Source organism: Microcebus murinus, chromosome 5 (assembly GCF_040939455.1).
Source record: "Microcebus murinus isolate Inina chromosome 5, M.murinus_Inina_mat1.0, whole genome shotgun sequence".
In the NCBI taxonomy this organism is placed as follows: domain Eukaryota; kingdom Metazoa; phylum Chordata; class Mammalia; order Primates; family Cheirogaleidae; genus Microcebus; species Microcebus murinus.
Genome location: NC_134108.1, coordinates 102344066 through 102356271, shown reverse-complemented (window position 1 = coordinate 102356271; position 12206 = coordinate 102344066). Strand labels below are relative to the sequence as shown.

General features: G+C 50.3%; 1 protein-coding gene across 10 annotated transcripts in view; it reads right to left on the bottom strand.

The window, feature by feature from the left end:
• The window catches only part of TRERF1 (transcriptional regulating factor 1), a 200386-nt gene that overhangs the window by 28792 nt on the left and 159388 nt on the right, over positions 1-12206 (bottom strand). For 8 of the 10 annotated variants that reach the window (XM_012773212.2, XM_076003343.1, XM_076003344.1 and 5 more), the window contains 4 exons: positions 7062-8738; positions 5552-5598; positions 4097-4247; positions 2760-3002 (listed from right to left, as the gene is read on the bottom strand). In XM_012773212.2, coding sequence (XP_012628666.1) covers positions 2760-3002; positions 4097-4247; positions 5552-5598; positions 7062-8483 — 1863 coding nt within the window. In that variant the 5' untranslated portion in view covers positions 8484-8738. The remainder of the gene's footprint in view (positions 1-2759; positions 3003-4096; positions 4248-5551; positions 5599-7061; positions 8739-12206) is intronic. The other 2 variants (XM_076003348.1, XM_076003349.1) reach the window with 1 other exon arrangement.

The window sequence follows — 12206 nt, the reverse complement described above, 5'->3', positions numbered from 1 at the left end:
ACTGGTGGCTCATCTATAGCAAGCCCTTCCCCTAGGCTGGCTTCCTGTCAGCAGAGTTAGTTTATTCTAATGGCAGCGGAACTAAGCACAGTCTGGAAGGAAGATCTGCCACATGGATACATATATACTAAAAGTAAACAAATGCACATAAATAGATAAGCAGGGCATGCCAAAGCCAAACAGAAACAGACTGAGGTTGTGTGCTAGCATCAGCCCAGAAAGTCGAGAGCTGGGAGAGGCAGCGGGGATACCTGCGGAAAGGTTCTGGATAGTCTGGTACCCTTCCGGGCCCTGCAGGCCAGGGGCCAGTCACAGCCACAGTTCTAGCGACTCTTGTGCCCAGGGTGGAGCCTGAATAGGAGGCAGCAGGGGGTGATGGGAAGAGTTGGCCATGGTCATGTGACCAGCTGCCCCCAGGCCATGTGACCTGCCCCTCTGCTCTGAGTGCCTCTCCCTCTGGGCCCCTCCTGTCTCCAGCACCTCAGGCTCTGTCCCCTCCTGTGTACCCTCCAGCTTCCCAGTTTTCCAAGGTCTAGCAGGGGAGTCTGGGAAGACAAAGGTCCCCAGTGTGGAGGCTCCTAACTAAACCTCACCCCCAGGGGGCTCTCCTGAGGCCAAACGTGCCCACCTGCCTCCTCCCCCCACCAGAGGGCTCCTCAGCATCTGAGGCTGAGGCCTGGAGAGGGGCTGAGAAGACCAGGAAGGAGGCCCATGCCCCTCAGCTGGGGAGCAATCTCCAAACTTTACACCCTGTTGCTGGGTAACTGATGAGGTCACTTAAGTACATGCAGACCTTATGTGATCTCAACGCCACACTGGAATCCAGACCTCTGATCACAGGACCCAAAGGTCCCTTTTGGGCTCCCTCTCCTCCAGCCTCCTATTACTTCAGCTCTAAACCCAGATTTTCTGATCCTCCAGGCAAGGCTTGGAGACACCAGGCCAGAGAAGCCACCCAGAATGTCCACCAGGATGCCTCTTGAGAAGCATTTACACTGTTCCACCCCACAAACTATTCGCACTTTCTGGGCACAGGGCCTAGCACTGAGAGCTTTAAAATGCTCCTGACCACAGAGAAGGATGAGAACCACTGATGAGACCAATCCCCTTAAGGTCAGGGGAGGAAACTGAGGCTCTGAGAGGAGGAGGGCCTCAGCTGTCTTTGTCCCAGATGGCTAGGAGCAGAGCTGGGATTAGAATTCAGGGCTCCTCCCTGGACCTTTTAATTTCTTTACAGCAAGTGCCAGGACCTTGCTCATAGGCTACGCCTCACCTGTGCACCTCTACTTCAGCCTGTCTCTGTGCCGATGTCTCCCTCACCCTCCCATGAAGCCAAGTTCATCCCTTCCTTCAAACCTCCCCAGTGATGGTCTCTTGAGCAAACTCATGCCCAACTCCCTTGCCTCTCCCCAGTCCCTAATTACCTAAGCCACCCAGGTGTATTCCTGCCCAGCCAGCCACACCCGGGGCTTCGGTTCTTGTCTGCCCGCCTCTTTTTCTCGCCATCTTGAATTGGGGGTGGGTGGGTGTGCTGCCGAGGACTCTGACCCGTGTGACTAGGAACCCTTGGTCGAGAGTTCCCCAAGGGTAGAAACAGTGTCTCTGACACCAAATCAGGAATGTCCCTGGGCAGAGAGGGAGCCTGGATTCATCACTTCCTCTCTCTGCCTGTCGCTGGCCCCAGTGCTGCCCACTTAGGAGGATTTTCACCCCAGAGGTTCTCCATCAGTCTCTGTCTTTCTGAGGTCTGGATATTACACAGAGAACCAGAAAGGTTCTTTTGGCACCTTTCTAGTTCTCTTAATTATCCTCCCTACCTCCAGTCCTACCCTCGTGTCTCCTGGATTTTCAGCTGCCACCTATTCTCTAAGGACAGACCAGGGGATAGGTCTGATACAGCCAGCCACACAGGTCACAAACTCCCCAAGGGCAAGGGGCGGGGGAGGGGGATGAGAAAGGAGGGGGTAGAGAGTAGGGGAAGAAGGATGGGGGGGAGAGAGACAGAGACAGAGAGATAGAGAGAAACACTGCCCCACAGCCAAGCTAAGCTGCTTGGGTGAAGCACTTAGAATCTGAGAAAAAGGAGAACCGAACAGGGAGAAACACACATCTCTTTGCTTTCCTGAGATCAGGGGTGAGTGGCTCTCAGCAGAACTACTTTGGGAATTTTAACAAATTAGGTTCTCCAGGGTATTAAAGCAGGTGTGATATTAAAAAAAATATTAAGCATCTGGTAAGGCTGATCATCAGAATGGATTCCAGGGCCACAGCCTGAAGGCCCGGCTGTGCCAGGGGTTACCTTTTTGGCTGCTGGATTTGGGGAGGTCTGGAGATCCTGAGGAAGGGGCCAGGGCCTGGGGCAACAGCTATTTACTATGTGGGACAGTATTTGCATATTTTAGTAACTGGTCTGGTTGGATCAGTGATTACCAGCTGAATTATCATCTCTGTTTAAACCTGGGACTACCTTCAGGTCTCTCAGGATCTAACCTAGACCGGAAGCCTGGTACAGTAACAGGCGTTTAATGGGCAGCAGGGGTGTGGACAAGAATGGCTTTCCAAGGTGGCCACAGGGGCTCGGCGCTGAGAGGCCAAGTCACGTCTGAGCTCAGCGCAGTGACTCTGGGAGAGCTGCCCCATCTCCAAGAAAGCAAAGGGATGTCCCCACCCCAGGCAGGTGGGCTAGAGCAGCAACTCACAGCAGGCGTGCGGGGGGCAGCCCCTTGGGGTGAGTGTGGGGGAGAGAGGGTCATCCTCACGAGCACAGGCATCTCGTCGTCCGACATCGAGCTGGCTGGCTTGTCTCTGGCGGAGGGGGCGGCAACGGCGCTGTTGGTGAAGCCCTGAGAGCTGGGCTTGGGTGGGAGAAGCTTGACAGGGACAGACACGGGCATGACCATAGGCGTGAGGCTTTCTGCCTCGGGAGGGAGCTGCGGTGGCGGCTGGGGCGGAGGCGGCAGTGGCGGCTGGGGCGGAGGCGGCGGGACCTTCTCTCCTTCCTCCTACACAGACAATAAAGGCTTTGATCCTGGGCTGACAGCAGCTCTCAAAAGGGGGGGGGTGCACTTTGCTTTCCTGAAAGGTTCCAGGACACCAGGTGTGGGTGAGAGAGAACCACTGCGGGGTGATTTCCTTCCTGCAACCCTGAGTCCTTGGCCGAGTGATGCCAGTTGGTAGTAGACAGGGCCACACATTCTATTTTCTACAGTTAAAAAAATCTAGACCGTGTATCACTTGTATATTAAAATATTAAAAATGTTTTTGTGGTCGTCATTGCTTTTTAAGAAAAGGACATGGGGTTGTAATCAGTCCAAAAAAATGTATGATCTCATGTAGGAGTTTTTAATTCTATGGGCCTCAGTCTACTCATTTGTCAAATGGAAATAGGCATTCCATCCTCAAATTTAACCAAGTTAGGAAACCACGTTGGAAATGCAAAACATGTTACTGTTAACAAGTGAAGACAAAGCTTTTTAAAAATAAATTTGTCATGGCCAGGAGATGGAATGATCCGGGTACTCCAAAATTTTGGTTAAGAGTCAGTTGATCCCACAGACTTAAATTAAGGTCAACAATATTCAAAGAATTCTGAAAAAATTCTTTGAACTTTAAAACTCATGGATAGTGCACTACTTGGATATCCTACCTAGATAACCCAGAGGGTATTTAAGGATCTTTGGATGCTAGAGCCAAACACCACTGCACTGGTGAACAGAAAACTCTGGCTGAGAGCCTGATGGTTATTAGCTTTCCCAGCCATTGACCACTGATCTGGAAGGCCCCAGTGGCCCTGGTCTTGGGCACTTCACACAGCAGAGGTTAAAAATAATACTGCATTTACATGTTTTCCTTTGCTGTCTTTTCAGGGTGGAGAGGCTGGGATCCCCTAGAAGTCTTTCTAGCACCTCTGCTTTGACCCTTGGGGGCTGTTTGACCCAGCTGCCTCCCAGGGTCAGAGCTTAGAGCATTCCTGGGAAGGGAAGACAGGGCCTCTCCAGGTGCCCACACAGGCCTCACCTCCCTCTCTGTCTGATGGCAGCAAAGCAAAGCAAGCAACACATGGCCTGGGACGGACAGGGGACTGGCTCCTGCTAACCTGTTTGAGGCTGGGGGAGGCCCTCATTCCTCCATGGGACCGCATGTGGCCATTCAGGGCAGGCAGGTTCTTGAACTCCTTCAGGCAGATGGAGCACGTCAGCTTGTTCTTGGCATCAAACTGCTCCCCAAACACTCCTTTGGCTTGGCCACTGCTCAAGGGCCAAAAGGAGAGGACATATACGTTGAGGAAGGGAATCAGCGACCTACCACAGGACCTCACACCTACAAACAGCCCATTTTATTCACCCAACACTCCATGCCATGGCCTCACTTGTATCACCCCCGTAATCTTCAGAGAACTAAGTCCAGTTTATAGATGAAACTCCGAGGCCCAGAGTGGGAAAGGGCTTTCCTCAAAGTCATGCAAGAGTTGAACAAAACATCCTTCTTCACCCCAGGCCTCCAGGCACTGTGTTCTCCTCACCTATGGCTCTACTGACCTTTCCAAGGTCCACTTGAGCCCACCTTCTCCAAAGCCCTCACTTAGAGACACGTGTCTATGTCCTCTGGGGCAGCCTCCACGGTGCACAGTGCACGTCAGTGGTTTATCAGGTTCTGGCTAAATCTTTACTTACCATGCCCGTGAGAAGAGTAAGCAAGTCTGTACTATTCACTGCTGCATTCTCCAAGCCTAGCTCTATGCTTGGCACACAGTAGGCACTCAATAAATACTGACTGAATGAATGGAGAGTGGACAGAACACAGGCTTTGGAGTCAGTCGTAGCATGGTTACTTATTTGATGCAAAACCTTAAGCTCTCTGAGCCTCAGTTTTCTCATTTGTAAAATAATATTAATATTAATAAATAATAAATATAGGCTGGGCGTGGTGGCTCACGCCTGTAATCCTAGCACTCTGGGAGGCCGAGGCGGGCGGATTGCTCGAGGTCGGGAGTTCGAAACCAGCCTGAGCGAGACCCCGTCTCTACTAAAAATAGAAAGAAATTAATTGACCAACTAAAAGTATATATACAAAAAAATTAGCCGGGCATGGTGGTGCATGCCTGTAGTCCCAGCTACTTGGGAGGCTGAGGCAGGAGGATCGCTTGAGCCCAGGAGTTTGAGGTTACTGTGAGCTAGGCTGATGCCATGGCACTCACTCTAGCCTGGGCAACAAAAGTGAGACTCTGTCTCAAAAAAAAATAAAAAATAAATATAAATACTATAATAATATTATAGTAATAATATTAATAAAATTAATATTAAGCTAACAATTATTCAGTGGTAACCATGTACAGGCACACGGTCATCATCCTAACCTCATTGGGTTACTTTACTACAAAGCATAATATATAATTCCTAGCACATAATGAGCACTCAAACGCAATGGTTCTATTATCATTTCTACACACTTCTTTGAGGAACTGACTTTGAATTTAGAAATGAATCATGAAACACAACCCAGGACAACCTCCCAGTCTCCCAAAATACCAACAAGCTTCCACTCAACCTACCTTGACTCAGGGGACCCTGGCTGGGCTCTCCCATCAGGTAGGTGCATCTAATTTTGAGCCAAGCAGAATACCGGAAAAAAAAGAGGAAAAAAGACGTGTTTCTGAAAGGAGGCAAAATTGAGTGGTGGAGCATGGAGATTTACCCTTCCAGGACTCTTCCCCTGTCCGCCTGCCTCATGCCAACCCCGCCCACATCCCTCATTCTTCCACACCGGACTTCTTTCCTTAATCGCTCTCTGACTTGGGACCACCGCCCCATTCCTGGAGCTGCCACCAGCCAGAAGCCTGCCAGGACCCTCCCCTGCACCCTCCCCACCACGTTCCATCCTGTTGTCCCAGGGCACCCACTCTGTGCGCAGTCGGGCTCTGTTCCCAAAAGGGACACAGAAAGAAGAGCTGGCTGGCCCAGCATCATGCCAGCAGACCTGCTGGAATTCTTTCTTAAAAGCCTTGGCCGTGTCATCCTCATTCTTATATTCATCAACATTCTCACCTACTACCAGATCTGAGCCCCATACAGAACAAAGTCAAGGGGAAGTTCATCTCTGACTCTCAACCTCCAACAGAGGCCTCTCTCCACCCAACCAGTCCCTATTTGGGGTCTCTTCCTCCCAAGACCCTATTCTCACACGAGTGTAGCACTTGGGACATGGCATGAACAGTACCCAGCACACAGTAGGCTGTTTTGTGGTCAAATACTTTTGGGAACTAATCAAGGGTTAACGATGGTGCATAGGATGAATCTGGCCTGCGTGCATGTTTTGTTTGGCTAGATTGCTTTTTAAAAAAATCCTGAATGAGAATGCCATTGGATAGGGCATCTGCTCGTCAGTCTACTGCAGCTGCCATCACTCCCTAATGCCTCATACCAGACTGTTTTGCTTATTCACTTTACCAGTCTGGATCCTGTGGGCAGCCAAGGTTTTCATCTTGGCAACTACGCGTGGTATCCCCTTTGGGAGACTCACAATGCGTACTGGCATATCGAAGGCCTCAAGAAACCCGGCAGTACAGCAACCTGTTTCATTTTAGGAAACCCCAAATGTATCTATCCAGAGAATCCATTGTTTCCCCAGCAATATCCATGAAACATTCTGTGGACCTGCTGTTCTGAGCAATACACTTTGAGAAAAGCTGTCACTATGTCTCCCTCCCAAAGGGGGACCAATTCCACAGAGAATAACCTGTATAGATCCAGGGGAATGAGACACCCCCACTGTGTGGTCCCCTGGCACCTGACTCAAGGTCTTGATCAGTACATGATCATTTAGGACATCTTAGTATAGTTCCATGGGCAAAGGACTAAATCAAAAGTGATTTTGTATTCCCAAATCTGGCATATCTGTATCTACACCCAGCACAGACAGTGCCTACACTGCTACTGTTTGTGGAATGAATAACGAACAAAAGGCTTGAAGGGGCTGGAGAGAGGACCGGGCACTGCAAAGACAGCCCTGGCCGGCCCTGCAGCACACAGACACACTGGGAGAAACTTCCACTGGGAGAATACCTGGGGCCACACGGCGCTGGGAGACAGCTGCTCATGCTGAGGCCCCATGTTGTTGAGGTGGACTCCACTGGGGGACAGGAGCGGTCGATGAGGGAGGCCACTGCTGACCCGGGTCAGGTCCGAGCTTGCTGAGTCTCCCATCCCTGTATCAGGCGGCCCCAGGTCCCCGTGGGAGCTCGGCATAGCCTGGGCCTGCCTGTCGCTAGAATAAGTCTTTAGCTGACTGTCGTCACGCTGCTGGTGCTGGGGCAGGTGGCTCTGCTGGTAGAGGGGGTGGCTGTAGGGCTGCTGGGGCTCCTGGTAGTAGTACTGGGGCATGGAGCCCAGCTGAATCAGCTGCATGGCGTGCGCCTGCTCCGGGGTGTACTGGTGCGGGTCCCTGTGATAAGAAGGGGGCTGCAGGTGCATCTGTTGCTGCTGCTGCTCTTGCAAATGCTGCATCATGGGCTGGGACTGATAATACTGAGGTATCTGCATTGAACCCTGCCGCTGCTGCAGCTGGAGCTGCTGCTGCTGCTGCTGAGGCTGTGGGGGGCGCATCTGTTGCTGCGGCGGCTGTATTTCTTGCATGGAGATACGCTGCTGCCCAGCCTGCTGCTGTTGCTGCTGGGGGTAATACTGGTGCTGCTGCATCTGTTGCATGTGCTGCGACAGCATCTGCGGGGCCTGCAGTGGCTGTCCTCCCTGCACTGGCACCTGAGCCAGTGACTGCTGGTAGTCATAATACAGGTGGCCCTGGGTAGGGTGCTGCCCGACCTGAAGAGCTGGTTTGGACAGCCCACCAGTGAAACCAGGATGAGGCTGCTGGGGCACCTGTTGGTAGCGGGAAGGTATAGCCGGTGCCGGGGGCTCCATGGGCTTCTGAGACAGCAGCTGGCGGAGGGCACTGTCAGGGGCTCCGTCCATCACTGCCGACTGGGTGTGCAGCACCTGGGCCATGTTGTTGACCTGAATTCGCAGGTTTTGGTTGGCAAAGACCTGGGTGAAAGAGTCCAGCTTGTGTAAGACACCGCTAGTAAGCTTCTGGGTCCGGATCTCACTGGCCTGGGAGTAAGTATACTGGTAGCCATCGGTGGGCTCGGCCTGGGCTGGTGCCCCCCACATCATGTTTGAGTTGGCCAGGTTGCCACGTAGCTGGACATGGTTTCCAGGCCCCGCATGGCCTCCCCAGCCTCCCTGCCTCGAGGTATCCATTTGGCCAAGGTTTTTGGAGCCAACAGGCAAACCCAGACCATCCCGCGTGTCTTGAGGGAAGTGGGGGGAGATGGGCGAGGCCTGAGGGGCGTCCATGCCACCCCCCGTGACTGTATTCCCATAGTTGTGGTTCAGCCCACCATGGATGCCGAGTGGCGGCTGTTGGTAGAAAAGGTTCTCGCCACCGTGGGCCACATGGTTGGTCTTGTACAGCTGCTGATCCCCCATGGTGTCCGCCTTAGTGAACGTCCGGCCACGAAACCATAAAAAAAGGTAAATGAAACAAACCCAAAAGGACTGAGACCCTGAGAAGCTGAGTGAAAGTGTCTGCACTACTCCACGGCGGACATGTCTGTGAACGTGGCCGGAGCCAGGTGTTCCCGTCGGCCTGTGCCAGTCGCGTGCAGAGTGGGGGCTTTTACATCCTCACCCGCGCTGAGGTATGGACCAAACACCACTGCTGTGAGGAGAGGCCGCGCACACCTGCAAGACAAGATGCAAAAGACAGGAAAGGGTTTACTACTGGATGTTCTGTGATGAGCAGTTGTATCTACCACGACCAGTCATAAAAACAAACACACAACGGGAGACCCCATTAGAAATAGCCAGGGTCACACACTCCACACCCTCTCTATGGATTCTGCTGCTCTTGACTCTCACATGAGATGGAACTCTCTGACTTTCGTGCCATTGTCCAATGGCTCATTAGTTCATCGATCTGTTAATTCATTGTTCTGCTCATTGATTAATTCATCCATCCTTCTGGGACCCTGCTATTGAAAGCCCAACACTATTCTAGGACCTGTGGGAAATACAGAGACATTTGAGATGTGCATTCATCAATTTATCTGTTCGACAAATATTTATTAGACACCTACTAACTGTAAGGCACAATGCAGGAAATGATTAAGACACGGGGCGTACTCTTAAGGAGCACACTGTTAGAAAAGGTGACAAGGGATGAGTCACATAAATAACTACAATACAAAGGGGAAAGAGATGCACGTAATAAAAGGGGAAAAATAAGAGATATGGAAATTTGGAGACTGGAGAGTTTATTTCTGGCAGAAGAACAGAACTGAAGAAGGTTTCAAGGAGGAGCACTGCACAGGTGGGTTTGCCTGTCAGGTGAACGTTCCTCTACTCAGGCTACACACCACACAGGGCATGTCCAGGTGTGTATGTTGCACATCAATAAAAAAGTTTATTTTAAAAAGTCACCCAAATATTACCATTTAGAGATGCATTTTAATATAATCTAACTTATAATGTGTATTAATTATTTATCTAAATTAGTAATACATTTATGTTGTCTTGATCAATGACAGACTATTAATAGTTACAATGATAACTCAAACCAAATTTTCATACTTAGAGCTTTATGATTTCAGGAAGTTAAAAAAGTTTCAACTTTATAAAATTGTTAGCAAAATATGACAGGGAAACAAATGAAAGGGTTTTAAGTATAAAAATATATTACATTAGGATAAAATTCAATGGGGAAAGTGAAATAGAAATAAAACTTCATGGAGAAAAAAAGAACACTATTAAAGAAGAATGTGTTCGTGCATTTTTAAAATTATATTGCTATGGTGTTTAGATTCCATGGGACAAATTTAAAACAGTGATGTTAATAGTTTTACTTAAAAATATCCATGTTTACAATATACTAGAAACTGCATCTTCTACAGATGTTATGATAAAAAATGTAGATGTAAACTTAAAAATGTGTGGGCCGGGCGCGGTGGCTCACGCCTGTAATCCTAGCACTCTGGGAGGCCGAGGCGGGAGGATTGCTCGAGGTCAGGAGTTCGAAACCAGCCTGAGCAAGAGTGAGACCCTGTCTCTACTATAAATACAAAGAAATTAATTGGCCAACTAATACATATAGAAAAAAATGAGCCGGGCATGGTGGCGCATGCCTGTAGTCCCAGCTACTCAGGAGGCTGAGGCAGCAGGATCACTTGAGCCCAGGAGTTTGAGGTTGCTGTGAGCTAGGCTGCCGCCATGGCACTCACTCTAGCCTGGGCAACAAAGTGAGACTCTGTCTCAAAAAAAAAAAAAAAAAAATGTGTGAGGGGTGAAAGAGTTTGACAAAATTCTTATAAAAGTCTAAAGTCTACTGTAGTCATCCCCCTCCACCTGGGAGCGAGCTGAGTTGGTCTGTCCCTTTTTGAGCTATGATGGAAAAGTTCAGAGGGGTCCAGTTAGGTTGGAAGCAAAGGCAGCCAGAGGTGGAGGAGCAGACCCTGAATGGGAAGTCAGGGTGAGCAGTGCATGGCTGCGAAGGCAAGGGGATGCTGGGCATGACGATGGGGCTGAGCTTCCGAAGCAGGGAGACCAGTTCCCTGGCTGCTCCAAGGGTGTCCAGATCACCTGGGAGCTGGTTACAAACCCTGCCGCCCAGGCTCCAGCTGAGATCTACTGGATGAGAATCCGCATCTTATCAGACGACTTCCGCCCGCAGTTGAGTCATATGCACGTGGACATTTGAGAGGCACTCTATTAGCAGATTCTCGTGCATCCAGGTGAGACATTATTATTAAGACCTGAACCCAGATAATGGTTGAGAAGGGACAGAGGGAGAAATGAGAGAAGCATCCTCTCTCTGTACTGCCAACGGGATGTGACTCCTTCCTCGAAATGCTCTGCCCTTCAGGCACTTATGACCCAGTCTGAGGAGTCACCTCCTCCTTTCCTCGCACATACTTTCTCCCTTGACAGCCTCGTCCACCACCCATCGCTCCCAACGACCAGCCCCAGCTCAGATGGTTTGAGCTCCTGGCCACCTGCCTGCTCCACGTCACCATCTCCATGTTTAAAGGCAATGCAACATCATCTCCCCTAAACGGGATGCTGTCTCAATGAGCTCTTTCCTTGAACCTGACATGCTCCCTTCTACCACAGGACCTTTGTACATGCTGCTTCCCCTATTTGGAGAACTCTTTCCCTCCTTACCCCCTCTACATCTAGCCAAGCACTACTGGGTACCCTTCAGATCTCAGCTGAAACCACACATTCTCAGAAAGTTCGCCATGACTGAAACCCCAAGTCTACATCAAGTTCCCTTCTTGTATGTTCTCATTAGATCACATGTTCCTTTGCCCTAGACTCCTCCCTCTCCCTAATCCAACCACCACATCCTATTGGTTTACCTCCTAATACTTTCTTTTTTTTCTTGAGACATAGTCTCACTCTGTTGCCTAGGCTAGAGTGAGTGCCGTGGCATCAGCCTAGCTCGCAGCAACCTCAAACTCCTGGGCTCAAGCAATCGTTCTGCCTCAGCCTCCCGAGTAGCTGGGACTACAGGCATGCACCACCATGCCTGGCTAATTTTTTCTATATATTTTTAGTTGGCCAATTAATTTCTTTCTATTTATAGTAGAGATGGGGTCTCGCTCTTACTCAGGCTGGTTTCAAACTCCTGACCTTGAGCAATCCGCCCACCTCGGCCTCCAGAGTGCTAGGATTACAGGTGTGAGCCACCACGCCCAGCCTACCTTCTAATACTTTAATTCCATCTACTTTTCTCTCGTCCCACTACCACCCTGTGTAAGGCACCGTATCTGTTTTCTGGACTACTCCAGCAGTCTCCCAACTTGCCTCCCTGCCCCTACTTTTTCCCATTCTCCAGACAAGCAGCAGAAACAACTTTCCAAAATGTAATTCTGATCCCATCATCCCACTGTTTAAAACCTTTGATGGCATCCTGGTGCTCTTAGGTTAAAAATCAAAACCACCAACCAGGCTGACAGGGCCATAAACAGTCTGTCTCCAGCTCCCCACTGTATCCCTCTTCGTCTTGCTCTTTACCCCTGCTGTCCTCTCCACCCCAGGCCTGCCGGTTTGCTTTCAGTTCCCTGAACTTGCTATGCTCTCGCCCACCACTGGACCTTTGCACATGCTATTGCCCCCATTTGGAGAGCTCTTCTCCTCCCCCTCATCTTGCAT